At 44.6% G+C, this 24,575-nt stretch overlaps 1 protein-coding gene across 4 annotated transcripts; it reads right to left on the bottom strand.

Moving 5' to 3' along the window:
- Nucleotides 1-2,439: 2,439 nt before the first annotated feature.
- On the bottom strand, nt 2,440-22,681 carry LOC110502110 (PHD and RING finger domain-containing protein 1). Of its 4 annotated transcripts, none has more exons than XM_036956316.1 (19): nt 22,581-22,681; nt 21,568-21,692; nt 20,680-20,796; nt 20,352-20,539; nt 19,985-20,068; nt 19,512-19,645; nt 19,170-19,261; nt 18,864-19,039; nt 18,262-18,397; nt 18,058-18,182; nt 17,765-17,958; nt 17,436-17,564; nt 17,187-17,341; nt 14,987-16,961; nt 13,549-14,867; nt 13,250-13,326; nt 12,246-12,434; nt 6,763-6,891; nt 2,440-5,920 (listed from the first exon to the last, which is right to left on the bottom strand). In XM_036956316.1, the coding sequence occupies exons 2-19, from the start codon at nt 21,653-21,655 to the stop codon at nt 5,756-5,758; spliced, it is 5,472 nt and encodes a 1,823-aa protein (XP_036812211.1). In that variant the 5' UTR covers nt 21,656-21,692; nt 22,581-22,681; the 3' UTR covers nt 2,440-5,755. The 4 variants fall into 4 exon arrangements, with proteins under 4 accessions (XP_036812211.1, XP_036812192.1, XP_036812205.1 ...); XM_036956297.1 differs by having other exon boundaries at nt 21,568-21,741; nt 22,581-22,676; XM_036956310.1 differs by having other exon boundaries at nt 21,568-21,741; nt 22,331-22,658.
- Nucleotides 22,682-24,575: the final 1,894 nt, after the last annotated feature.

The raw sequence follows: 24,575 nt of genomic DNA, 5'->3' as shown, positions 1-24,575 counted from the left end.
TCTTGAACAGGGGGACCTTGCGGGCGCTGCAGGATTTCAGTCCTTCACGGCGTAGTGTGTTACCAATTGTTTTCTTGGTGACTATGGTCCCAGCTGCCTTGAGATCATTGACAAGATCCTCCCTTGTAGTTCTGGGCTGATTCCTCACCGTTCTCATGATCATTGTAACTCCACGAGGTGAGATCTTGCATGGAGCCCCAGGCAGAGGGAGATTGACAGTTCTTTTGTGTTTCTTCCATTTGCGAATAATCGCACCAACTGTTGTCACTTTCTCACCAAGCTTCTTGGCGGTGGTCTTGTAGCCCATTCCAGTCTACAATCTTGTCCCTGACATCCTTGGAGAGCTCTTTGGTCTTGGCCATGGTGGAGAGTTTGGAATCTGATTGATTGATTGCTTCTGTGGACAGGTCTTTTATACAGGTAACAAACTGAGATTAGGAGCACTCCCTTTAAGAGTGTGCTCCTAATCTCAGTTTGTTACCTGAGATCTTTCTGATTGAGAGGGGGTCAAATACTTATTTCCGGCCTCCCGGGTGGCGCAGTGGTTAAGGGCGCTGTACTGCAGTGCCAGCTGTGCCATCAGAGTCCCTGGGTTCGCGCCCAGGCTCTGTCGTAACCGGCCGCGACCGGGAGGTCCGTGGGGCGACGCACAATTGGCCTAGCGTTGTCCGGGTTAGGGAGGGATTGGTCGGTAGTGATCTCCTTGTCTCATTGCGCACCGGCGACTCCTGTGGCGGGCCGGGCGCAGTGCGCGCTAGCTAGCCAAGGTTGCCAGGTGCACGGTGTAGCCTCCGACACATTGGTGTGGCTGGCTTCCGGGTTGGATGCGCGCTGTGTTAAGAAGCAGTACGGCTGGTTGGGTTGTGTATCGGAGGACGCATGACATTCAGCCTTCGTCTCTCCCGAGCCCGTACGGGAGTTGTAACAATGAGACAACTACTACAACAATTGGATACCACGAAATTGGGGAGAAAAAAGGGGTAACATTTTTTTTTTAATTAAATATTTAAAAATACTTCTTTCCCTCATTAAAATGCAAATCAATTTCTAACATTTGTGACATGCGTTATTCTGTCACTCACTGTTCAAATAAACCTACCATTAAAATTATAGACTGATCATTTCTTTGTCAGTGGGCAAATGTACAAAATCAGCAATCAATTACTTTTTTCCCTCACTGTATAGTGTTGGTCCCATGTTTCATGAGCTGAAATAAAAAATCTCAGAAATGTTCCATACATATTTCTCTCATATTTTGTGCACAAATTTCATTACATCCCTGTTAGTGAGCATTTCTCCTTTGCCAATATAATTGATCCACCTGACAGTTATGGCATATCAAGAATCTGATTAAACAGTATGATCATTACACAGGTGAACCTTATGATGGGGACAATAAAAGGCCACTTTAAAATGTGGAGTTTTGTCACACAACACAATGCCACAGACGTCTCAAGTTTTGAGGGAACACGCAATTGGCATGCTGACTGCAGGAATGTCCACCAGAGCTGTTGCCAGAGAATGTAATGTTAATTTCTATACCATAACCTGCCTCCAATCTTGTTTTAGAGAATTTGGCAGTGCGTCCAACCAGCCTCACAACCGCAGACCATGTGTAACCACACCAGCCCAGGACCTCCACATCTGGCTTCTTCACCTGCGGGATCGTCTGAAGGGAGAGGCGGGGTGCTGAGGAGTATTTCTGTCTGTAATAAAGTGCTTCTGTGGGGAAAAACTCATTCTGATTGGCTGGGCCTTGCTCCCCAGTAGCTACACCCCTGCCCAGTCATGTGAAATCCATACAGGGCCCAATTTATTTATTTCAATTGACTGATTTCCTTGACTGAATATTGACTGAATATGCTGAAAATGGACCAACTGTATTGAACACTGGTTTCATCTAGGAATGCCATCACTTTGCAGGCAGAGATTTTCACTGCTAGTACTAGTCACTAGTCAGTCACTGGCCTGTTTTAGTCTACTGCACTTTTTTTGAAGTAATGCTGTCTTGTCATAGCACAGTAGCTAGGTAAAAGTGATAATGTTTAACTTAAATAACACATTCTAGGGTAAGTGAAGGCTGTTTGGACAAAGACACTTGTTTGGTAGGGTTTAGTTTGTTGTAACCTTGTAACCTTGTATGAACACGAGAAGCGAGCATTTAAAGAGATTCTATAATTACTTTAGATAAAAACTTTGAGGCACCAAAATAATACCCTGGAAATTATAATAAAGTATATGCCATTTAGCAGACACTTTTATCCAACCAACTTAGTCATGAGTGTATACATGTTTTTACGTATGGGGGGGGGGGGGTCCTAGGAATCTAACTCGCTATCCTGGCATTGCAAGCACCATGCTTTACCAATTGAGCTACAGAGGGCCACTTATCTTATAATAGCTCTTCTTTTGATAAATGAAATAAGAAATAACTTTAGAGATAATTGTATTTTTTATTATTAATTACAATGTCCCAGAAAAATATGTACAAACATTTGAGTGGGCCTCCAGTAGTCTGGCCCAGGCCCAATGGGACCTCCAGTCGTCTGGCCCAGTGAGACGTCCAGTAGTCTGGCCCAGGCCCAGTGAGAGGTCCAGTAGTCTGGCCCAGGCCCAGTGACACATCCAGTAGTCTGGCCCAGGCCCAGTGAGACCGTGAGTAGTCTGTCCCAGGCCCAGTGAGACCTTGAGTAGTCTGGCCCAGGCCCAGTGAGACCTCGAGTAGTCTGGCCCAGGCCCAGTGAGACCTCGAGTAGTCTGGCCCAGGCCCAGTGAGACCTCGAGTAGTCTGGCCCAGGCCCAGTGAGACCTCGAGTAGTCTGGCCCAGGCCCAGTGAGCTATAGTCAAGGCAGCAGTAAGGATAATACAGACCTGCCAGGGCCGGAAAGAAAAAACCTCTCCACTGGCTCAGTATAGAGCAACAAACCATTGCTCAGAGAAACCTACAGCAGAATAGTGGAAATCAGGCAGGATTGGGGTTTCCACCATTCCAGCCAATTCAGGCATTGAAATGCATTCCTATGGAGAAATGTCATGGCTGCTTTAAAAGTTGACAGGAATTGAACTGGAATGAATATAACCCCAATCCTGGTGAAATACCCCTCTCTCATCATTTCATCACAGTTTGAGAGGAAATTGTAAAAATGTGTAATACCCTCACGTAAAATATTATGGTATTATAACTGTGGGTTCCTTTCCAAAATGTTGCCCATACGGTCACAAAAGTTATCCCTTAAATTTAGCATGTTAGTAAAACATGATCAGAGCAAAATGTAAATTGTGACAAATCTTACTTTTATTTCACTTAGTTGTAATTTTGTGTTCCCCTTTTGAAGCACTTGTCCTAAGTGTCAAGTAAATGAGGGAAGAAAAAAGGTACAGTACATGCTCAAATCCAATCAACCCCTGAACACTTCAAGTACATCTGAAAGGATCAGATAGGTACAGCATACACAATTCAATAATAGCTCCATGTTGCCCTCTGATATACCTATCCAATCCTAAGTGCCAAGAGGATAATATTCCAGGATTGATTTGACATTTTTATCGTAAAGTCCAAGGTGCAGGACAAGACAAGCTTAGCCAAAGGCAGGTCCACACACACCCGGTCTACTGAACACACACAGTATGGACACGTCAATTACAAAAAAGGAAAAGATAGGGTGACAGTGTCAAGCATTTTTCTACATAGAACATTTTAGAAGAGATTAAGAGGAATCTGAAAATAAATTGAGAAGGCCAACTGTTTTGAGGCACAGTGGACAGCAGTATTCATTAGCAGGAAGGAAGCCAAACACCTCCTCCAATGAGAAACAGTGTTAAGGATGACATGAATTGCATACAGTATGACTAGGGCCAGTTTCTCCCACCCACGCCACCTGACTAGGAAAAACGTTGGGCCTTTGTTTTTGTTTTTTTATAATCAGGTCATGTAGTCATCAAAAACATCCTGGCCCTGACTACGGACTGTTAGCTATTTAACCATGCACACACTCCCCACGACTAGTATAGTGATATTTGTAAGTAACGAAACAAAATCAGTTTGTTTTTGCAAATGTTATTCAAATTGGAACCTTTTCTTTTTGAATCAGACAATCTTTCAAAGGAAATGTGAGCAACTAGTTGAGTTCATAATCAAGTGTGAATAACTGCAAACATTAAGCTGCAAGACGGGCATTGTCTGCTTTGTCTTATGCTATAGCTTATCATACCAATACACAACAGGACTAGCCACTTGACTCTGAAATAACTGTAAAATAACAGAAAAGAATGGTGAAGGTGCAGAATTCACTCAGCTTCAAAACTTATTAAACTCCTGTCCCCTAGGGCTGCAGGTTTTCATTCCTCCTTGGCAAATTACTTGTCAATTGATTAATTAAAGTCTCACCTAGTTTCCTATGTCTTAGTCAATAGCTGAAGTAAAATTAGAATTAAAACCAGTAGACACTTTGGGCCTAGTCTGAATTTGAGAAAATGCACACATAACAGAAACTTTATCAACAACCATGTTTTATGGGAAGTCTGAGTTGTGTTATCTCGGGTATTCTGCCAAGAGACACCAGAGGAGCGTTGACTCAATCTGAACACCACTCAAGACAGCCACTATGTGTAGCCACATACAGATGTAGGATCTTAACTTGATCACCCTGTTGTTGCAGGACATTTCAAGGCACAGCAGGAAATGCAAACATGCAGAGTATTCGTGGTTTAAAAAGGCTTCTAAAGTTTGATATTTCCACTTTAAAATTTCAGGCTTGATTTGCCTAAACTAAAAACGTATCAACCCCTACAAAAATGGTATTTAGTTATAATTCAAATTTCCTGTTGCTACAAGACTATTTTCCTGCTGTGAGAAACTGGTCAACTTAAGAGCCTAACTGTACCGTTTGCCAACCAGCACTCCATCGGACCCACATCCCATAGCACAGAGACATTCACAAAAACAACAAACTTCCTCCAGAACCATCCACAGTATACATTTGTGAATACCCAGTAGGAAGCTAACGCAACTGGAAGGGCGTACATGGTGAATCCAAAATCTAGATTTACACCAAATCTAAAATCAGAAATAACTTTCCTACTCTACAAAATTGCATACATGTATTTTTCTGCACTGTGGCATTATTTTCTTCTTCTAATATGTCAATGACAGCATTGAACTTTGACACCACAGAATTAGGACTCATGCCACAGATAAACACCCCTCTCCCATACAAAATACACCATTTTTAAAAAAAGTCAGCACTGCTTCTTGTCAGACATTTTGCCTGTAAAAAAAAAGCTCATTCACATTATTCCTCAATCTCTCTTGATGGAAAGGCTATTTGACAGAGCTGTCTGTTTAAGACAGAATCTCTGTGGGAACCTCTCCAAGAGTAGACCATGCTAGACCATGAAAACAAAGTGCATGGAGATGGTCTGGCCTTGTGTGAATGTTGAAACAAATCCAATTCAAAAACAAATGCTTGTCAGTCGGTGGTAATCAAAGTGCAAGACCACATTGGGTCCACTAAGTTATTTCCACATCTTTCAATGAAAAGGCTCTTCCATTATTTTGTGAGATGGTGAATTACTATGAACATAATGTAACAACTTTATAATCCCCAAAAACAATGAATAAAATAGCCAATCTGGAGGCAGTATTTCTCAAAGTCCTTGAGTCCCCTAACAACCTATGACAATTTGATAACAGAAATAATCAAATTAGTGTGAAAATAGCTGAGTCTCCAGGGCGTGTGGATGAATGTGGGGTCCTCATGGGGTCTCTGGGTCATTTGTTCTATCCGTTTCTGCCTCCTGTGTCTTCCCTCCATCCTCTACTTTCCTGTGTTTCCTGGAGTGTTTGTATTTGTCCACGTAGGCTTTGACCAGGTTGGCCACTTTTACTGGGTTGATCGCCCCACTCTTACTATGGCAGACCTGGAAATGCAATGGAAAACAAAATCACATGCATGTTAGTGAAGCAATGTACAAGCACAGTCAAATTACTATATTTAAATCCACAGTGAAACACAATGGCTGTCTTTCTGCAAGAATTAGAGTAAGACTCAGTCGATTATTGTAAATCTAAACTCTCATATTGCACATGTCGGGGCAAGCCCTTATATCAGGGATGGGCAACGTTTATGGGGGTGTGGGCCACAATCTGAACTCATGAAGGGCTGCAGTTGCTCGCGTGTCTGCTTACCCACATCAGTACCCCCCCCCCCCCCCCCCCCCCCCATTGCGAGCAAAACATTTGACATTTTAGTGGCCCCCATCTTGACAGCAGAGAAACATTTCACATTTTATACGTTTTAGAGTTAATTTCCTGCAATTCTACACATTTTGCTATAGGGTAGAGAGAAATGTTTGCAGTTTTGAATATGATATCTAAGTGAGAGTGACTAACAAAATCACAAGGCTGGTAATTTGACCATGATAACAAGTTTAGATAGCTGGCCAGTAAACTAACTTTGTAATCTAAAAAATGTTAGCTAACATGAGCTAATTGACTAACCATCAGTGACTGACATAAGAGGAAAAACTGCTGATGCACAACCAATTGGTCCGAGAGGCCTTCAAAAAGGGGGCTGCATGGCCGCCAGTTGTCCACCCCTGCCTTACATCAACCAATGAAAGACACTTGATCCAAAGATTCACTCCCATGATTAACATCTTTGGTACATTATTATGTGCATGTTCTCCAGTTTCCATAAAAACTCATTTTAATTTATCATTGCAAACCACATGACACATTTTTAGCCAATGATCAGGTGTACCTTCTGGACAGCCTTGCGTACGATATCCTTGTATTCGTCCTTAGTGATGTCTCTCTTCTGGTAGAATGGCTTGATAGCCAGCTTCACCTCCTCTATGGCTCTCTCCTGCATGTGGAGCTTCTTTATGTACTGTGGACAGAAACCAGGGATTGGTCAACACACACAACTATAAAAGGGGCCGAGAGCCATGTATTTACATATTACCAGGGGACTGGTAATTCACTTGCAACAAGTATTGGCTGTTGCCAATGCAGCAGCTACTCCTCCCGGGGTCCAGCAAAATTAAGGCACTTATATTCTTACAATACATTCACAACAGATTTCACAACACATCAAGTGTGTCCTTCAGGCCCCTATTCTTGATGTGGAATAGAGTTTAGTCATGGCTCGACAGTGCTTTACAAAAGTATTCACCCCCTTGGCGTGGTTCCTATTTTGTTGCATTACAACCTGTAATTTAAATGGATTTTTATTTGGATTTCATGTAATGGACATATACAAAATAGTCCAAATTACAAAAAAAAGTACAAGTAAAAGTAATGTGCATACAGTATGTATTCACCCCCTTTGCTATGAAGCCCCGAAATAAGATCGGGTGCAACCAATTTACTTCAGAAGTCACATAATTAATTAAATAAAGTCCACCTGCGTGCAATCTAAGTGTCACATGATCTCAGTATATATACAGTGCCTTGCGAAAGTATTCGGCCCCCTTGAACTTTGCGACCTTTTGCCACATTTCAGGCTTCAAACATAAAGATATAAAACTGTATTTTTTTGTGAAGAATCAACAACAAGTGGGACACAATCATGAAGTGGAACGACATTTATTGGATATTTCAAACTTTTTTAACAAATCAAAAACTGAAAAATTGGGCGTGCAAAATTATTCAACCCCTTTACTTTCAGTGCAGCAAACTCTCTCCAGAAGTTCAGTGAGGATCTCTGAATGATCCAATGTTGACCTAAATGACTAATGATGATAAATACAATCCACCTGTGTGTAATCAAGTCTCCGTATAAATGCACCTGCACTGTGATAGTCTCAGAGGTCCGTTAAAAGCGCAGAGAGCATCATGAAGAACAAGGAACACACCAGGCAGGTCCGAGATACTGTTGTGAAGAAGTTTAAAGCCGGATTTGGATACAAAAAGATTTCCCAAGCTTTAAACATCCCAAGGAGCACTGTGCAAGCGATAATATTGAAATGGAAGGAGTATCAGACCACTGCAAAACTACCAAGACCTGGCCGTCCCTCTAAACTTTCAGCTCATACAAGGAGAAGACTGATCAGAGATGCAGCCAAGAGGCCCATGATCACTCCGGATGAACTGCAGAGATCTACAGCTGAGGTGGGAGACTCTGTCCATAGGACAACAATCAGTTGTATATTGCACAAATCTGGCCTTTCTGGAAGAGTGGCAAGAAGAAAGCCATTTCTTAAAGATATCCATAAAAAGTGTTGTTTAAAGTTTGCCACAAGCCACCTGGGAGACACACCAAACATGTGGAAGAAGGTGCTCTGGTCAGATGAAACCAAAATTGAACTTTTTGGCAACAATGCAAAACGTTATGTTTGGCGTAAAAGCAACACAGCTCATCACGCTGAACACACCATCCCCACTGTCAAACATGGTGGTGGCAGCATCATGGTTTGGGCCTGCTTTTCTTCAGCAGGGACAGGGAAGATGGTTAAAATTGATGGGAAGATGGATGGAGCCAAATACAGGACCATTCTGGAAGAAAACCTGATGGAGTCTGCAAAAGACCTGAGACTGGGACGGAGATTTGTCTTCCAACAAGACAATGATCCAAAACATAAAGCAAAATCTACAATGGAATGGTTCAAAAATAAACATATCCAGGTGTTAGAATGGCCAAGTCAAAGTCCAGACCTGAATCCAATCGAGAATCTGTGGAAAGAACTGAAAACTGCTGTTCACAAATGCTCTCCATCCAACCTCACTGAGCTCGAGCTGTTTTGCAAGGAGGAATGGGGAAAAAATGTCAGTCTCTCGATGTGCAAAACTGATAGAGACATACCCCAAGCGACTTACAGCTGTAATCACAGCAAAAGGTGGCGCTACAAAGTATTAACTTAAGGGGGCTGAATAATTTTGCACGCCCAATTATTCAGTTTTTGATTTGTTAAAAAAGTTTGAAATATCCAATAAATGTTGTTCCACTTCATGATTGTGTCCCACTTGTTGTTGATTCTTCACAAAAAAATACAGTTGTATATCTTAATGTTTGAAGCCTGAAATGTGGCAAAAGGTCGCAAAGTTCAAGGGGGCCGAATACTTTCGCAAGGCACTGTATATACACGCCTGTTCTGAAAGGCCCCAGAGTCTGCAACACCACAAGGGGCACCACCAAGCAATGAAGACCAAGGAGATCTCCAAACAGGTCAGGGACAAAGTTGTGGAGAAGTACTGATCAAGGTTTTTATTTTTAAAAAAATCTGAACCTTTGAACATCCCACAGAGCACCATTAAATCCATTATTAAAAAATGGAAAGACTATGGCACCACAACAAACCTGACAAGAGGGCAGCCCACCAAATCTCAGACCAGGCAAGGAGGGCATTAATCAGAGACAAAGAGACCAAAGATAACCCTTAAGGAGCTGCAAAACTCCAATCTCCGCTGTGGAGCATCTGTCCATAGGACCACTTTAAGCCGCACACTTCACAGAGCTGGGCTTTACGGAAGAGTGGCCAGAAAAAAGCCATTGATTAGGGAAAAAATAAGCAAACACATTTGGTGTTCGCCAAAAGCCATGTGGGAGACACCCCAAACATATAGAAGAAGGCCATCAAGGAAAATTATATGTCTGGCGCAAACCCAACACCTCTCATCACCCAGAGAATATCATCCCCACAGTGAAGCATGGTGGTGGCAGCATCATGCTGTGGGGATGTTTTTCATCAGCAGGGACTGGGAAACTGGTCAGAATTGAAGGAATGATGGATGGTGCTAAATACAGGGTAATTCTTGAGGGAAACCTTTTTCTGTCTTCTAGAGATTTGAGACTGGGACGAAGGTTCACCTTCCAGCAGGACAATGACCCTAAGCATACTGCTAAAGCAACACTTTAGTGGTTTAAGGGGAAACATATTGGAATGGCATAGTCAAAGCCCAGACTTCAATCTAATTGAGAATCTATGGTATAACTTAAAGATTGCTGTACACCAGCAGATCCCACCCAAAAGGAGGCTCTAGAAAGTATTGACTTTGGGGGGGGGGGGGGGGTAAATAGTTTGTTTCAAAATAAAAAATATTTTACATCTTCAATGTGTGTTGTGTAAATCAAATGATACAAACCCCCCAAAAACCCATTTTAATTTCAGATTGTAAGGCAACAAAATAAGAAAAATGCAAAGAGGGGTGAATACTTTCGCAAGACTCTGTATGTAGTAATGTGCGCTTGCCATAGGCTGTTGTGGACTATGACGAGACCTCTGGTGGCATATGTCTTGTGGGGTATGCATGGGTGTCTGAGCTGTGTGCCAGTAGTGTTGGAGAAGAAAGTAAAAATGCAATATGTGCCATGTAAAAAAGCTAATGTTTATGTTCCTTGCTCAGAACATGAGAACATATGAAAGCTGGTGGTTCCTTTTAACATGAGTCTTCAATATTCCCAGGTAAGACGTTTTAGGTTGTAGTTATAAAAGGACTATTTCTCTCTATACCATTTGTATTTCATATACCTTTGACTATTGGATGTTCTAATAGGTACTTTAGCATTGCCAGCCTAATCTCGGGAGTTGATAGGCTTGAAGTCATAAACAGCGCAATGCTGCTGGCAAACGCAGTAAAGTGCTGTTTGAATGATTGCTTACGAGCCTGCTGCTGCCTACCACCGCTCAGTTAGACTGCTTTATCAAATCATAGACTTAATTATAATATAATAACACACAGAAATATGAGCCTTAGGTCATTAATATGGTCAAATCTGGAAACTATCATTTCGAAAATGATATATCTAACGGGTGGCATCAATAAGTCTAAATATTGCTGTTACATTGCACAACCTTCAATGTTATGCCATAATTACGTCAAATTCTGGCAAATTAGTTCGCAACGAGCCAGGCAGCCCAAACTGTTGCATACCCTGACTCTGCGTGCAATGAAAGCAAGAGAAGTGACACAATTTCCCTAGTTTAATATTGCCTGCTAACAAGAATTTCTTTTAACTAAATATGCAGGTTTAAAAATATATATACTTCTGTGTATTGATTTTAAGAAAGGCATTGATGTTCATGGTTAGGTACATTCGTGCAACGATTGTGCTTTTTTCACAAATGCGCTTTTGTTAAATCATCCCGTTTGGTGAAGTTGGCTGTCTTTGTTAGGAAGAAATGGTCTTTACACAGTTCGCAACGAGCCAGGCGGCCCAAACTGCTGCATATACCCTGACTCTGCTTGCACAGAACGCAAGAGAAGGGACACAATTTCCCTAGTTAAAATAAATTCATGTTAGCAGGCAATATTAACTAAATATGCAGGATTAAAAATATATACTTGCGTATTGATTTTAAGAATGCCGTTAATGTTTAGGTACACATTGGTGCAATGACAGTGCTTTTTTCGCGAATGTGCTTGTTAAATCATCACCCGTTTGGCGAAGTAGGCTGTGATTCAATGATAAATTAACAGGCACCGCATCGATTATATGCAACGCAGGACAAGCTAGATAAACTAGTAATATCATCAACCATGTGTAGTTAACTAGTGATTATGTTAAGATTGATTGTTTTTTTTATAAGATACGTTTAATGCTAACTAGCACCTTACCTTGGCTCCTTGCTGCACTCACATAACAGGTAGTCAGCCTGCCACGCAGTCTACTCGTGGATGGAGTGCAATGTAATCGGCCATGATCAGTGTCCAAAAATGCAGATTACCGATTGTTATGAAAACTTGAAATCGGCCCTAATTAATCAGCCATTCCGATTAATCGGTCAACCTCTAGTCTGTAGAAACTGCCTTGTTGATAGTGCTGTTAAGGCAGAACAGTGTTTTCTTTTGGACAGACTTCTCCCCATCTTAGCTACTGTTGTATCAATATTTTTGGGCCATAACAGTTTACAATAGAGGGTTACTCCAGCAGTTTAGTCACCTCAACTTGCTCAATTTCCACATTATTCATTACACAATTTAGTTGAGGTTTAGGGTTTAGTGAATGATTTGTTCCAATACAATGCTTTTCCTTTTTGAAATATTTAACTTATTCCTTGCCACCCATTCTGAAATGAACTGCAGCTCTTAAGTGTTGCAGTCATTTCAGTCGCTGTAGAAGCTGACGTGTATAGTGTTGAGTCATCCGCATACATAGACACACTGGCTTTACTCAAAGCCAGTGGCATGTTGTTAGTAAAGATTTTTAAAAGTAAGGGACCTAGGACAGCTGCTACTGATATCACCCAAATGTGCATCGATCCTTTTGAAGACCATCATTTTCCTTCCTCCTCTCAGACTCACCTTATCGTTCCTAGAAACATCATCCTCTCCCAGGTCTTCGTTGGGTTCCTCCTGCCCAGGTTTAGACAGCACTACGTTGGTTAGGCTGCTGGAGCTGGAAATGGCACTAGGGAGCATTATGGACACACTGCCCCTCTTGGTGCTCTGGACCTTGGGGTCAGTGAGTGACGTAGCCCCCAAGGGAGCCTCCTATAGGTGGAAATATTTAGATGAGGCAATCTTCACATGTAAGCCTTTTGATTATTGGACAAATCCCAATTTGAGATGTGTGGGCAAGTTTAACATCAACTTAAACTGTGTATTTATGTTGAGGGTGAATTATAAAAAATAAATTAAGCAACACAAGTTGATGTGTTGCTAAATTACAGCACAATAACATTTTTATTTAAATTTAATGTCATGTTCATATTCACAACAGAAATATGACCTAACCAGGGCATAAATCTCAACCATCTCTTGCCTCAACACGCCCTATCAGAAAATATGTTATTGTGTTAAGGTATTATCAGCACATAGCCTTTGTGACGTAACTTTGCTCCAGTTTTGATTTCCCTTGCAAGGTTTCTACTTTCATTTCACCATAAAACCCTCTATCAGTTCAAGTTTCAGTCACATGATCTCTCTTGGGCCCTATTTGATCTGCACTGGCTATCCACTGACACGCCACAACTGCACTCCGAGTCAAAACGGACAGTCTGCTACCTTGTGGCCTTTTAGGAGAGGTGCATGTTTATTACAGGAATAGTTTGTACTGAAGGTTTTGAGCACTAAATCACAGATATCTGTAAAGATCAACAGAACATCTACTTGATATTGACATGATGCCGTGACTAGGTGTCGTTTCTTAATGAACTGCCAGTTTACTGATTGATCATAACTACACATTAGCAGGAAAGAAAGACAGCATACAGCGGTAGAGGCCTGAAGCTAAGCACTGACCTCACACCACACAGAACAAATCAGCTATCTAGGTAAGTAGGCACGGTCAACGTAATGAGCCGTACCTGACTGGATGCCTGGGTGGAAGAGGCAGGTCTGCGAGCTCCCTCCTGTTTTAGCTTCAGTTTGTAGAGGGACAGCTCTGAGACGAAGGCAAAAACAACACATCTTAACTAGCTGTTCCTAATTGAAGAGCTATGACCCTCTCTGTGTTAAGTGAATTAGAGGTTGTTTCTGAACCAGAGTCAAAGAGTTGACTACAAATTGTTGATTGATGTAATTTAACACGTAAGGGCTCTAATTGTGCCAATCTAGGTTATGGTATGCTTAAATGTTTTAAAAGGGTACAATAAAAAAAACTCACTAGTGCCAGTCTTCTCTGGCTGTGGCCCCTCTGGCTCCTGCAGGTTCCAGGTGACCCTCTTCACCGAGGGTTTGGCCTTGGCACCTGCCGTGACTGGCACCAGTTCTCCCCCAGTCTTCCCCTTCTCTCCCTCTCCTTCCTTCTCCTGTTTGACCCCAGCCTCCCCACTCTCTCCTCCTGGCTCCGTCTTCACATAGTCCAGGCTGTCCAGCATCATGTCCACGTCCATGTCATCGTCTGAAGGCTCCTCTACCTCGTGCTTCTCTGGGTTCACTGAGATGGGTTGGACTAGTGGAGGAGTCTCTGTGAGGGCCTCTGGTACTGGAGGAATCAGGGATGGGGTCCCCTGCTGGCTGGCTATACTCTCAGCAGCCTGAGGAGGAGCAAGGACAAGGTGTGTGCTGAGTGTTGAGAAGCTTGGGCTGGATTGGCCAGTTTGGGTGGGGGGAACAGGGATGTTGGAGGTTAGGTGTTGAGGCAGCTCAGGCCAGATGGGCTCAGTCTTGATGGTTTCCTTTAACGCCTGATCTTTTTGATCTGCTATGTCTGATGTGGAGACTGCGCACGCCTCCTTTATGAGGGCGGAAGGGTGTTCTTTTTCGATCTCCTTGTGCTGTTGCAAGTCCTTGACTGTGCTGAATGTTGACAGAGGTTTTTCTTTTTTGATTGGTTTACTATCCAGTGATTCTTCCAACATATCAAAGGCAGGTTTCTCTTTTTTAATCTCTTTTAGCAACATAGACTCATTGAGTAGTTTTGTTGAGAGAGAGGCAAGTCTCTCTGTTCTAATGTCATTGCTGTCACTCTCCTTTTTCACCTCTGAGGCAGAGAGGACAGAGAGAGATTTGAGTCCTGAGGAAAGCATCTGCTGTTTGATCTCTCGCTCTTTCCTCTCTTCTTTAGTCTCGCTCTCCTCTTTCAGAGGGACGCGGGGGAGAACTTTTACCTTTTTCTTCTCTTTCTGTTCCTCTAGCTTATTGAAGGTGGTGGTTGAGGAAGACCCTAGTGGTCTCTGTGACCCCTCTTCTGTCCTCCTCTCTCTGGATCGCGACCTGGACTTCGGCCTCTTCCGGTCTTTCGACCGCACCTCAACCCTGTCCTTTGATCTGGAGGATGATGGTTGTGATCGTAAGTGGTCTTTCCTCCTTTCCCTGGACCTGGAACGGGAACGCGAGCGAGACTGCGAGCAATCACGCTTCTTGTCCTTTGACGGGCGACCCTTCTCTCTTTCACTCCCTCTGCCCTCGTTCCTCTCCCTGCTCCCTCTCCTCTGCTTTTTCCTCTTGGACCGCTCTCTACTGCTGGAGCCTGACCATGACCTTAATCAAAATATTAGAAATAGTTGTCATAATAGGAAATATACGAGAATACATGTATAATTAAACACCACCAAATCACTGTGTACAGAATTAACATGATCAAACAATGACATTAGTACCTGGAGCGCCTCCTGTCTTTGGAGGGAGAACGTGACCGTCTCTTCTTCCTGCGAGACCTCTCAGAGATATCAGAGATAGAGCTGTCTGACGGGGACCGAGTCCTTCTCCTCTCCCTCGATCCCGAACGCCTAGAACTCTCTCGCCCCTTGTCTCCTCTCCTACCCCCTTCATAACGTCTCTTCCTCCCTGCCTGGTCCGGGGCCTTGTCTCCCCTCCTCCTGCCTGCCTCTGGGCTGTTTGAGGCAGACCGCCGCTCCATGGAAGACCCCCTGCCTTTGGATGTCTTCCTCCCCTGGCCTGGGGGCCTGGAGTGTGATTTAGACCTGGATGGGGACCTGGGGGGGCTGTCCTGGGGCTCTGACTTTATCTCAGTCTTCACCATCCTGTTTCTGTGGTGGCTGGAGGCTAAGCTGGATAAGGAAGGAGTAGTCTGCTGGTTCTGGGGCTCTCTACTGTTGCCAGTCTGGCTGTGCTGCCCTTTCTCACCCCCTGGCTCATTCCTCTCCCTCTTCAGATGGACCTGGCTCTGGGACAGAGGTGTGCTGGTGCCAGTCATCACAGACCTGGGTGCATTGTGAGGGCTGTGACCAGGCTTTGCAGTGTCAGAGTTCTCTGGCTCCCTCTTCACCTCCAGACCTTCTCCTGAGCCCTCATCCCTCTCCAGTGACAGGGCTTTCACCTGCTGGCTGGCACCTTCCTTCACCTGCTGGCTGGCACCTTCCTTCACCTGCTGGCTGGCACCTTCCTTCACCTGCTGGCTGGCACCTTCCTTCACCTGCTGGCTGGCACCTTCCTTCACCTGCTGGCTGGCACCTTCCTTCACCTGCTGGCTGGCACCTTCCTTCACCTGCTGGCTGGGACCTTCCTTCACCTGCTGGCTGGGACCTTCCTTCACCTGCTGGCTGGGATCTTCCTTCACCTGCTGGCTGGGACCTTCCTTCACCTGCTGGCTGGGACCTTCCTTGTGCACCATGGTTGATTTCCCCCCAGCATGGCTCTCTGCTTCGCTGTCTGAGCCGGTTGGATGGAAGGGATCGTATATATCCCCCTCTTCCTTCTCCTCTTTGACCGGTGTGTGTGAGGACGTCAGTAGATTCTGTTTCTTCTTGCGCTCCTCGCTTTTCCTCTTCGCCTTCTCTTCCTCTGGAGACGCTGGTTCTAGACAGTTTCCAGCTGCAACAATTGCAGAAGCGTTGCTAAGCTTTCTGGCGTGCCAGACAGAGCTGGCGTTGATCCGGAAGCACACCGTGGATGATGCTGATGAAGAGGTGCGGGCAGGGTTAGATGCAGAATCAGAAGAGGAGAACGAAGAGGAGAAGGAGCTGGAGAAGGCTGAGGAAGGGCCTGCTCTGTCTGGTCTCTGTCCCTCTGTCCTGCCCTGCTGCTGGTCCACACTTTGCTGCCTGCCCCTGTTCCCACCCAGGCTGTTCACACAGGCATCAGGGAAGCTATTACTACCACTACCATTAGCACTGCTACTACTACCACTACTACCCCCTCTGCTGGCATTGCCATTCGTCAGGCCACCGCTCTCCCGTTTTATCCTTGGTATCCTGGGAAGCACCAATACTGGTGCTTCCCATACTGGTTTAGCAGCGGCCTTCTTAGCCTGGGGCTGTGGTGGCACCATCTCCCTACCTCTGGAGTGAGAGTCTGGAGTAGGAGTGGAGGTGGCAGCCCTCTGGGTCCCATGGGGGGGTAGTACACCGGTGTCCTCCCAGTGGCTGTGTCCAGGACTGGGTCTACAGGGGGCAGGGACGTGTGGGTGACTCAGGATGGGAGTTGGATAAGTGGCGGAGTGGGGGGATGAAGGGGTGAGAGGGGACAGGCAGGGTCCTGCTACCAGGTCTCCATTAATGGGGAGACAAAGGGAGCTGGCTGCTGTGGTAGGGGACATCTCTGAGTGGAGCTGGGCTACTGATTCACCAGAGCTGCTGCTCCTACTGCTGCTGGGCATGGATAACGACAAACCCACTACAACACAAACACAACACAATAACTGACTCAACATGATGTTGCTGTGTAACACACATAATCCAACAGACTTCAAAATCAATGGTTAACAAGCAATAAAACATTGACTAGTTCTTAAATAGTCAGGTAATAGATACAGAACCAGCAAAATACTGAGAAAGAATGAAAAAAAAAAGGACAAGAGATTGAACTAAAGAAAGTAAGAAACCCTAGCAGCCTGCTCACCTGGTTTGATAGCCTTGAGGGATCCATCTCTGTTAATGACTACGTCTGAGCTGTCCATCAGAAGCATGCTCTGCCCTGATAGGATGCTGCCCAGCAGGTCAGGCACTGGGGCCACCTCTGCGACCTCCTCCAACTGGGGAAGGCTCGAGCCCCACCTACAACCCCATGGCAACCACAGGTCAGACATGCATCATATTGAAGAATGTGAGCTACAAAACAAAATAAAATTTGGGAGATGAGAAGGGGTACCTAGAGAGGCCAGCAGTGATTGGTCGAGCCACAGGCTGGTGTGAGAGGAGTGCGGAGCGAGATAAGCCACGCCTCTTGGCCTCCAGCAGTGATGACGTGACCGAGGCTTGCTCCTCCTCATCATCATCCCTGGGGTGGGATCAACAGCCAATCAACATTCAGAACCATGTTGAGGTCCATTCCACAATTGTCTGTTATTTTCTATGAGTTTTTCACTTCATGGTTTTGTTTGAAATTATTGTTGTCAGCATTAGATGGAGATCTCTATTCTCTAGATTAATAAAGTACTGTTATCTTATAGTTGTGAGTTGTGCCTGAGACAGACCTACCTGCTAGTGAAGGGGTCCAGATCGTAGGGGTCTCCATAGACAGAGAGCGAAGCAGCTCCTATGTCAGCCCTCATACTGCCCAGAGTGGTTTCTGAAGGTTGGTACACAGAGGGAAGGGACGAGCCCCGTTTGGGCTTCCCTATCCCTAGGTTACGGGCTATACGACCACGTGACGTAGCTTCCTTTTTCACCACCTAGGAACACACAGTCAGATTAAACATGAGCACTGATTCTGTCATTTTGTTATAGGCACTATATTTTTCATGTTATAATTGTTAAATTTGAAGTCTCACCAGTTTCCTTCTGGACTTGGTCCTCCTCACTCGCCGTTTCCTCCTCCTCACCCCAGTGCCTGCAGCTTTGCCCTTACCACCCGTGGCAGACGATGACCTCTTACTCTGGCCTTTCCTGCGCTTTACTGTGGGCAAATGCATCTCTTTTAAAAACCCAGGTAGGGTTTGCGTGCGTGCGTGCGTGCCTGCGTGCGTTTTTTTCACCTGTCCTGCGTCGTCGACTGGATGGAACGCGGGGTGTGAGGTTCCGTATGTACACAGCTGTGTTGAGTCCAGCCACCACTGCATTGATAGTCTCATCCAGCCAGGTGGTCTGTGGCATCAGAAAGCTGGGGGAGATCTGAGACCAGAGGTACACTGCATCACTCTACTATTCTCTGCTGTCTTTTTGGACATGCTTTACTTGACATGACCTTCACAGCCGTCTAATGAGGCAGGCTGCAGCATCACTCAGCCTGCAGCATCACCACCACCCTCTGGCTCTCTATTCTAGACCTGCAGGTCAAATGTTACTTGGTGCAAGTAGCGCATTCAAACATGACAAAATAACAGTGTCATCATTAATCAAGTGTTATGTAATACCATTCTACACAAAAAAAACATCATACATGTTTCAACCCAGGAGAGAAAACATGGGTAACATCATTTTTCATAAGTACATTATCATGCTGCTCACAAAATAATCTTTGATTACAGAATTCATATCAAAGCTACAGAGTAAGGGCTGTTGACACTAGTGGCGAGGAGCGGAGTGTAGTGAGGCAGAACAGAGAAGCCAATAGGAAGCAACACGCCTCATGCCAAACCTGTGCAATGCGTGCCTGGGTGATGCGGTGGTGGTTGACACTGGCGCGGACCCTCTCACTCTGCTGGGTGCGGGCAATGGCCCGGGTGGGGCCTGCCGCAGGGAGGCGGGAGCGGCTGGTTGTGGGACGGGCGCTGCTCAGACTCTCCGTGTTGCTCTGCTCTTCCACTGAACCCCCTGAGGAGCAATAACATTGATGAACTCTGGGATCTTGGTAAAAGGACTTTTTTATATTGCTTTATACAAAGAATATTGTCAACGTATTCCTCAGAGGAAGACGTAATGAGTCAGTACTGAGTATGATTACTTGAATGGCGGTTGTTGGCTTGACACTCTGGGCAGAACCATTCCTCCACAGGGACAGCATCCAGCGGGGGGGTCAGGCACTCCATGTGGTACCTTCCATGGAGCACAGACATGGAGTGGTAGAAAGTAGGTATTAACATGGATATGATCAAGTCCTGCATTCATAAAGTGTTTCAAAGTTTAAGGTTGAGAATGAGATAACATGGATATGATCAGAAAATAAAAACCAAGGAATATGCAAAGGGTTAATTGGAATGATTAGATAAAGATACATATATTCCTGATTGTATGATTAATCAGGAACAATCCCAGAATGCTAGGTGGCGTGTGTTAATTGTCTCACCCAGCATCACAGCCGTCACAGAGCAGCAGGCGGTCTTCACGGTCACTCCCTCCACACACCTCGCAGCTGGTCTGTTCCAGCTCCAAGTCGATCACCTCCTCCTGGCCCTCCTTCACTGGTTTCTGCACTGTGATCTGCACTCAATCATCATGCACATAGAGCAATGACAAGAATGACTGTCTGTAATGGCTGTCTGGCAATGACCGTCTGGAGCTCCCATGCATGACCCATATTTGTATGTACAATGTTTCAACCATAATGGTCTTTGCCACAAAATAAATCAAACACCCTTCATGAGGAATACACATGCCATGTGTAGTAGCTACTTCTCTACCTCTCAGAACACCCCCCCCCCCCCCCCCCCCCCCCCCTCCAACAATACATTCAGAAACACCATGCACAACATTAAATCAAGACCAAAGAAGCCAATTAAAAGACATTCACCAAGAGAAAGTCAGTTTTTTAAAACTCACCATTTTCTGCACTTTCCCACCATAACATTTTCTCAGGTAGATGTTATTGAAGACTATTCTGTCCACAGGACAGGAGTTTGCATTCTGAGGGAAGAACAAACCACGATTGGAGGCACAACATTTGGACACACTTTAACATATAATTACTATCTGTCTTAACAAAACCTTTGTTTATAGGACTGAAAGTGAAAGCTGACGTGTGGCGCCTTTGGACCAAGGTTCCAGTGACGCTCATGAATTTGACGGGTGAGTGTCTTCTAGTTCTTCCGACAATATGGTAATTTTGTGTCTGTACTAACACTTAAGTGAATAAAAAGCTTTAACCCCTTGACCTCTCATTTTGCACCCTCTAATGTCACCCACCCACCTTGGACCACTCCAAGATGCAGTCGAGGCAGAAGTAGTGTTCGCAGCTCTCTGGCGTGGCCACGGGCTGGCTGTGGAAGGAGTTTAGGCAGATGGGGCATTTCTCATTGTCCTCGTCTGAGCTCAGACCTGCCAAGTCAGTAGACGCTCCCCCCACCGCACCCTCTACCACATCGTCCTCTTCTCCATCTGGGGAACAAGTATGTCGTATGATCAGAAGTTATGAAACTCAAGTGGTAGATCTATACCTTGGATACTAAAAGCGTACCATGGACCATTACTGATTATTTTCCATGAGTACAGAATCCTACATTTCCACAGTCTCTCACCATCACTGTCATCCTCCTCGTCTTCCTCCTCCTCCTCTCCATCGAGGAGGTCTTCCTCCTCCTCACCACTGTCAGAAGCTCCCTCAGATTCCTCCCCACCTTCATCGCTGTCTTCATCTGTAAGTTGACAAATAAAAGTAGATGAGTAAGTAATCCAATTATTTCCAATACCAGTAGTGATGAGGGCCAATCACTAAGGGCGCTTTCAAACATAGTTTTGAGCTGTAGTTCGAATCAGAATTTGATTATTTGTTACATAGTTTTTTGTTTTTCATTTGACAATGTGGGACCAACAATCAAAACTATGTGTCCATGCAAGTAATTTGTTTATTGGACAAAAATTCTCACGTTAAATTAATCTATGATTATCATGAAGCGTCACTGTGTCCAAATCTTCATATGACTTTAGCTTTGGTCTTCCAACAACATGCGGGAGGAAACAGCGCAATAGCCCCTAACTGTGACGTGAAAGGGCTATACAGTAGCCTGTATCCCCGGTATAGCCTCCCCTAATCTGCATCCGACGCGCTCAGAAATGTGCTGCTTTACTCAGAAAGTTTAAAAGATATTAAGTTATGATGCAGCATGCATTTAATCAAATGCTCGCAGTCAAATAACCAATAATAATGCACGACTCTGGTTATTTTCCTGTGTTTTGTCCGGACTGGGTTCTCACCTGCAGCAAACCTCACCACAGTACGAATTGAATCAGACCCTTTCTGAGCAAACCACTATTTGTGGTTTACTGCGCTCCCGAGTGCGAATGGTGTTCACACCAGTCCAAACAAACTGAACTAAGGGGGTAAATGCGCAAGAGTTTGAAAAAAACACTCCAAACCAGATTCACTCCTTAGGGTATTCATAAAATGTAGAAATATGATTCCATACCTGAGATTGCCCATACTGTAGGCCTTTTTTCTTTTCTGTGTGAGGCATTCCGGTTGATCAGCTCATCCTGGTTGTCTTCTTCATCCATGGCTGAACATCAGAAAGCTTCCTGCACCAATATCTAGCTAAATATCAAAGGCTATGCTTCAAATGAGACATATGACTTTTCAGTAGCTGGAAAACACATTAAATTCAAATTAGTGCCACAACTATTCACCTGGTCCATGCACAACAACGATTTCCTGTGTAGTCAGTATTGACACATGCAACAAGAACGCATGTTCACACTGTTAATACGGATTTAGCTACTGCATGAGATAGCGGTATGTGAGGGAGCTTTGTAAGTCAATTATAACATGTCACAAGTGGACAGCTAGTTAGCCATTGTGAGACGTGAGTTAGCTACGTTAGCTAGTTAACGTTTGCAGACTTGAACATTTGCCGTTAGCTAACGTTACCTACTGTAGATAACTATGACTACATAGTTTCCCAGGCATAAATTACAAGTACAATCCAGACGGACAAATGAAAGACATTTATATCAAGTTGTCTTCTTCGTAGATATGTTAGCTACCTAGCTAGTGGTAGCTGTTAAGCTTAACGAGTAATTAAGTAGCTAGGTAGCTAACAACTGCTGCTGCTTCACTGCCTTCTGTTTCCTCAACAACAAAACCATTGAGCGACTTTGGTGTTGCACTGTAAATGTATGCTCGCTAAAAGAGCTAGCTAAATAAACCATTGTAAATAAGCTTTCGTTACCTACCTTATTGCAAAGAAAACGTGCAAGTTATGGAATATTCTTAGCTAGCTACCAGTACCTGCATTGTTATGGATAATAGTCTGCTAGATGCTAGCCTGCTACTGCTAGCATTAGCTTGAGTCTAAATATAACTTTACTTGCACGCTCGTTATGTGTATGTGACATTCATATGTTGTCAGTTTAAAAGTTATCATTATCCAGGCGTACGTTATTGTATACTTCGAACGTGCAAAGCCAGGGTGTTTACACCTACCCTACACGGTTGTGAATGACATGTTTGGAGTAACTGCTTAGTCCACAAATTTTGTTGAGTGACACCGCAGGCTGGAATGACGGAAATGGCCAAAATTACGCTTCTCTTCTTCTTCTCTGTGTCTTTTACAACTATTATTGTATTGCTGCCACCAACTGGACGGGGGTGGTAAAAAAAAATGCAAAAAAATGTCATTTCAATTACAAAGAAGGGAAAAAAATATGAATCCAGAGGGACACAAAAAAATAATAAAAAAACATCCCTCTCCTTCAGTCATTCAAAAACTCCATAACTCCCTACACAGGCTCTAGAGCCTGCCATGAGACAGAACTGCTGGTGATGGGAACCACAGGAGGCTGCTGAGTGAACGGCTCATAATAATGGCTGGAACGGAACAAATGCAATGGCATCAAATATATGGAAATTCCCTAAAGGGAGTGTAGAAGAGGTGAAACTATTATTGCTGTCTATCAACAATGACAAGCCACCGGGGTCTGACAACCTGGATGGAAAAATACTGATGTTCATAGCGGACGATATTGCCACTCCTATTTGCCATATCTTCAATTTAAGCCTACTAGAAAGTCTGTGCCCTCAGGCCTGTAGGGAAGCGAAAGTTATTCTGCTTCCAAAGAATAGTAAATCCCCCTTTACTGGATACGCACTGAGCTAAAGGGTAGAGCTGCCGCTTTCAAGGAGTGGTACTCTAAACTGGACACTTATAAGAAATCCTGCAATGCACTCAGACAAACCATCAAACAGGAAAAGCGTCGATACAGGGGTAAGACTGAATTGTACTGCTCTGACACTCGTTGTATGTGGCAGGGCTTGTAAACTATTACAGACTACAAAGTTAAGCACAGTCACGAGCCGCCCAGTGACATGAGCCTACCAAACGAGCTAAATTACTTCTATGCCCGTGTCGGGGCAAGCAACACTGAAGTATGCATGAGAACATCAGCTGTTCCGGACGACTGTGTGATCACCCTCTCCGTAGCCGATGTGAGAAAGACCTTATAACAGGTCAACATTCACAAGGCCGCAGGGCCAGACGAATTACCAGGACGTGTACTCCGAGTATGCGCTGACCAACTGGCATGTGTTTTCACTGACATTTTCAACCTGTTCCTGACTGAGTCTGCAATACCAACATGTTTCAAGCGGACCACCAAAGTCCCTGTGCCCAAGAACACTAAGGTAACCTGCCTAAATGACTACAGACCCGTAGCACTCACGTCTATAGCCATGAAGTGCTTTGAAAGGTTGGTCATGGCTCACTTCAACACCATTATCCCAGAAACCCTAGACCCACTCCAATTTGCATACCGCCCGAGTGCTCCCGAGTGGCGCAGCGGTCTAAGGCACTGCATCTCAGTGTTAGAGGCGTCACTACAGACCCTGGTTCTATTCCAGGCTGTATCACAATTGGCAGTGATTGGGAGTCCCATAGGGCGCCCCACAATTGGCCCAGCATCGTCTGGGTTAGGGTTTGGCCGGGGGAGGCCATCATTGTAAATAAGATTTTGTTCTTAACTGACTTGCCTACTTAAATAAAGGTTAAATAAAATAAATAAAAAATCCACAGAAAATGCCATCTCTATTGCACACCACACTGCCCTTTCCCACCTGGACAAAATAAAAACCTACGTGAGAATGCTATTCATTGACTACAGCTCAGCATTCAACACCATATTGCCCTCAAAGCTCATCACTAAACTAAGGTCCCTGGGACTAAACACCTCCCTCTGCAACTGGATCCTGACTTCCTGACGGGCCGCCCCCAGGTGGTAAGGGTAGATAACAACACATCTGCCACGCTGATCCTCAACACAGGGGCCCCTCAGGGGTGCGTGCTCAGTTCCCTCCTGTACTCCCTGTTCACCAATGACTGCATGGCCAGGCACGACTCCAATAACATAATTAAGTTTGCCAACGACACAACAGTGGTGGGCCTGATCACAGACAACGACGAGACAGCCTATAGGGAGGAGGTCA

Source organism: Oncorhynchus mykiss, chromosome 2 (assembly GCF_013265735.2).
Source record: "Oncorhynchus mykiss isolate Arlee chromosome 2, USDA_OmykA_1.1, whole genome shotgun sequence".
Lineage (NCBI taxonomy): Eukaryota > Metazoa > Chordata > Actinopteri > Salmoniformes > Salmonidae > Oncorhynchus > Oncorhynchus mykiss.
This window is presented reverse-complemented; position numbering and strand designations above follow the sequence as displayed.

Excerpts from the sequence above, each read along its gene's own strand:
- LOC110502110 (XM_036956316.1), bottom strand. The coding sequence starts at position 21,655 with ATGGATGAAGAAGACAACCAGGATGAGCTGATCAACCGGAATGCCTCA. Across the intron at positions 20,797-21,567 it reads TACAGTATGGGCAATCTCAG|ATGAAGACAGCGATGAAGGT; the intron begins GTATGGAATCAT and ends GTCAACTTACAG. Across the intron at positions 18,183-18,261 it reads CAGTCGACGACGCAGGACAG|TAAAGCGCAGGAAAGGCCAG; the intron begins GTGAAAAAAACG and ends ATTTGCCCACAG.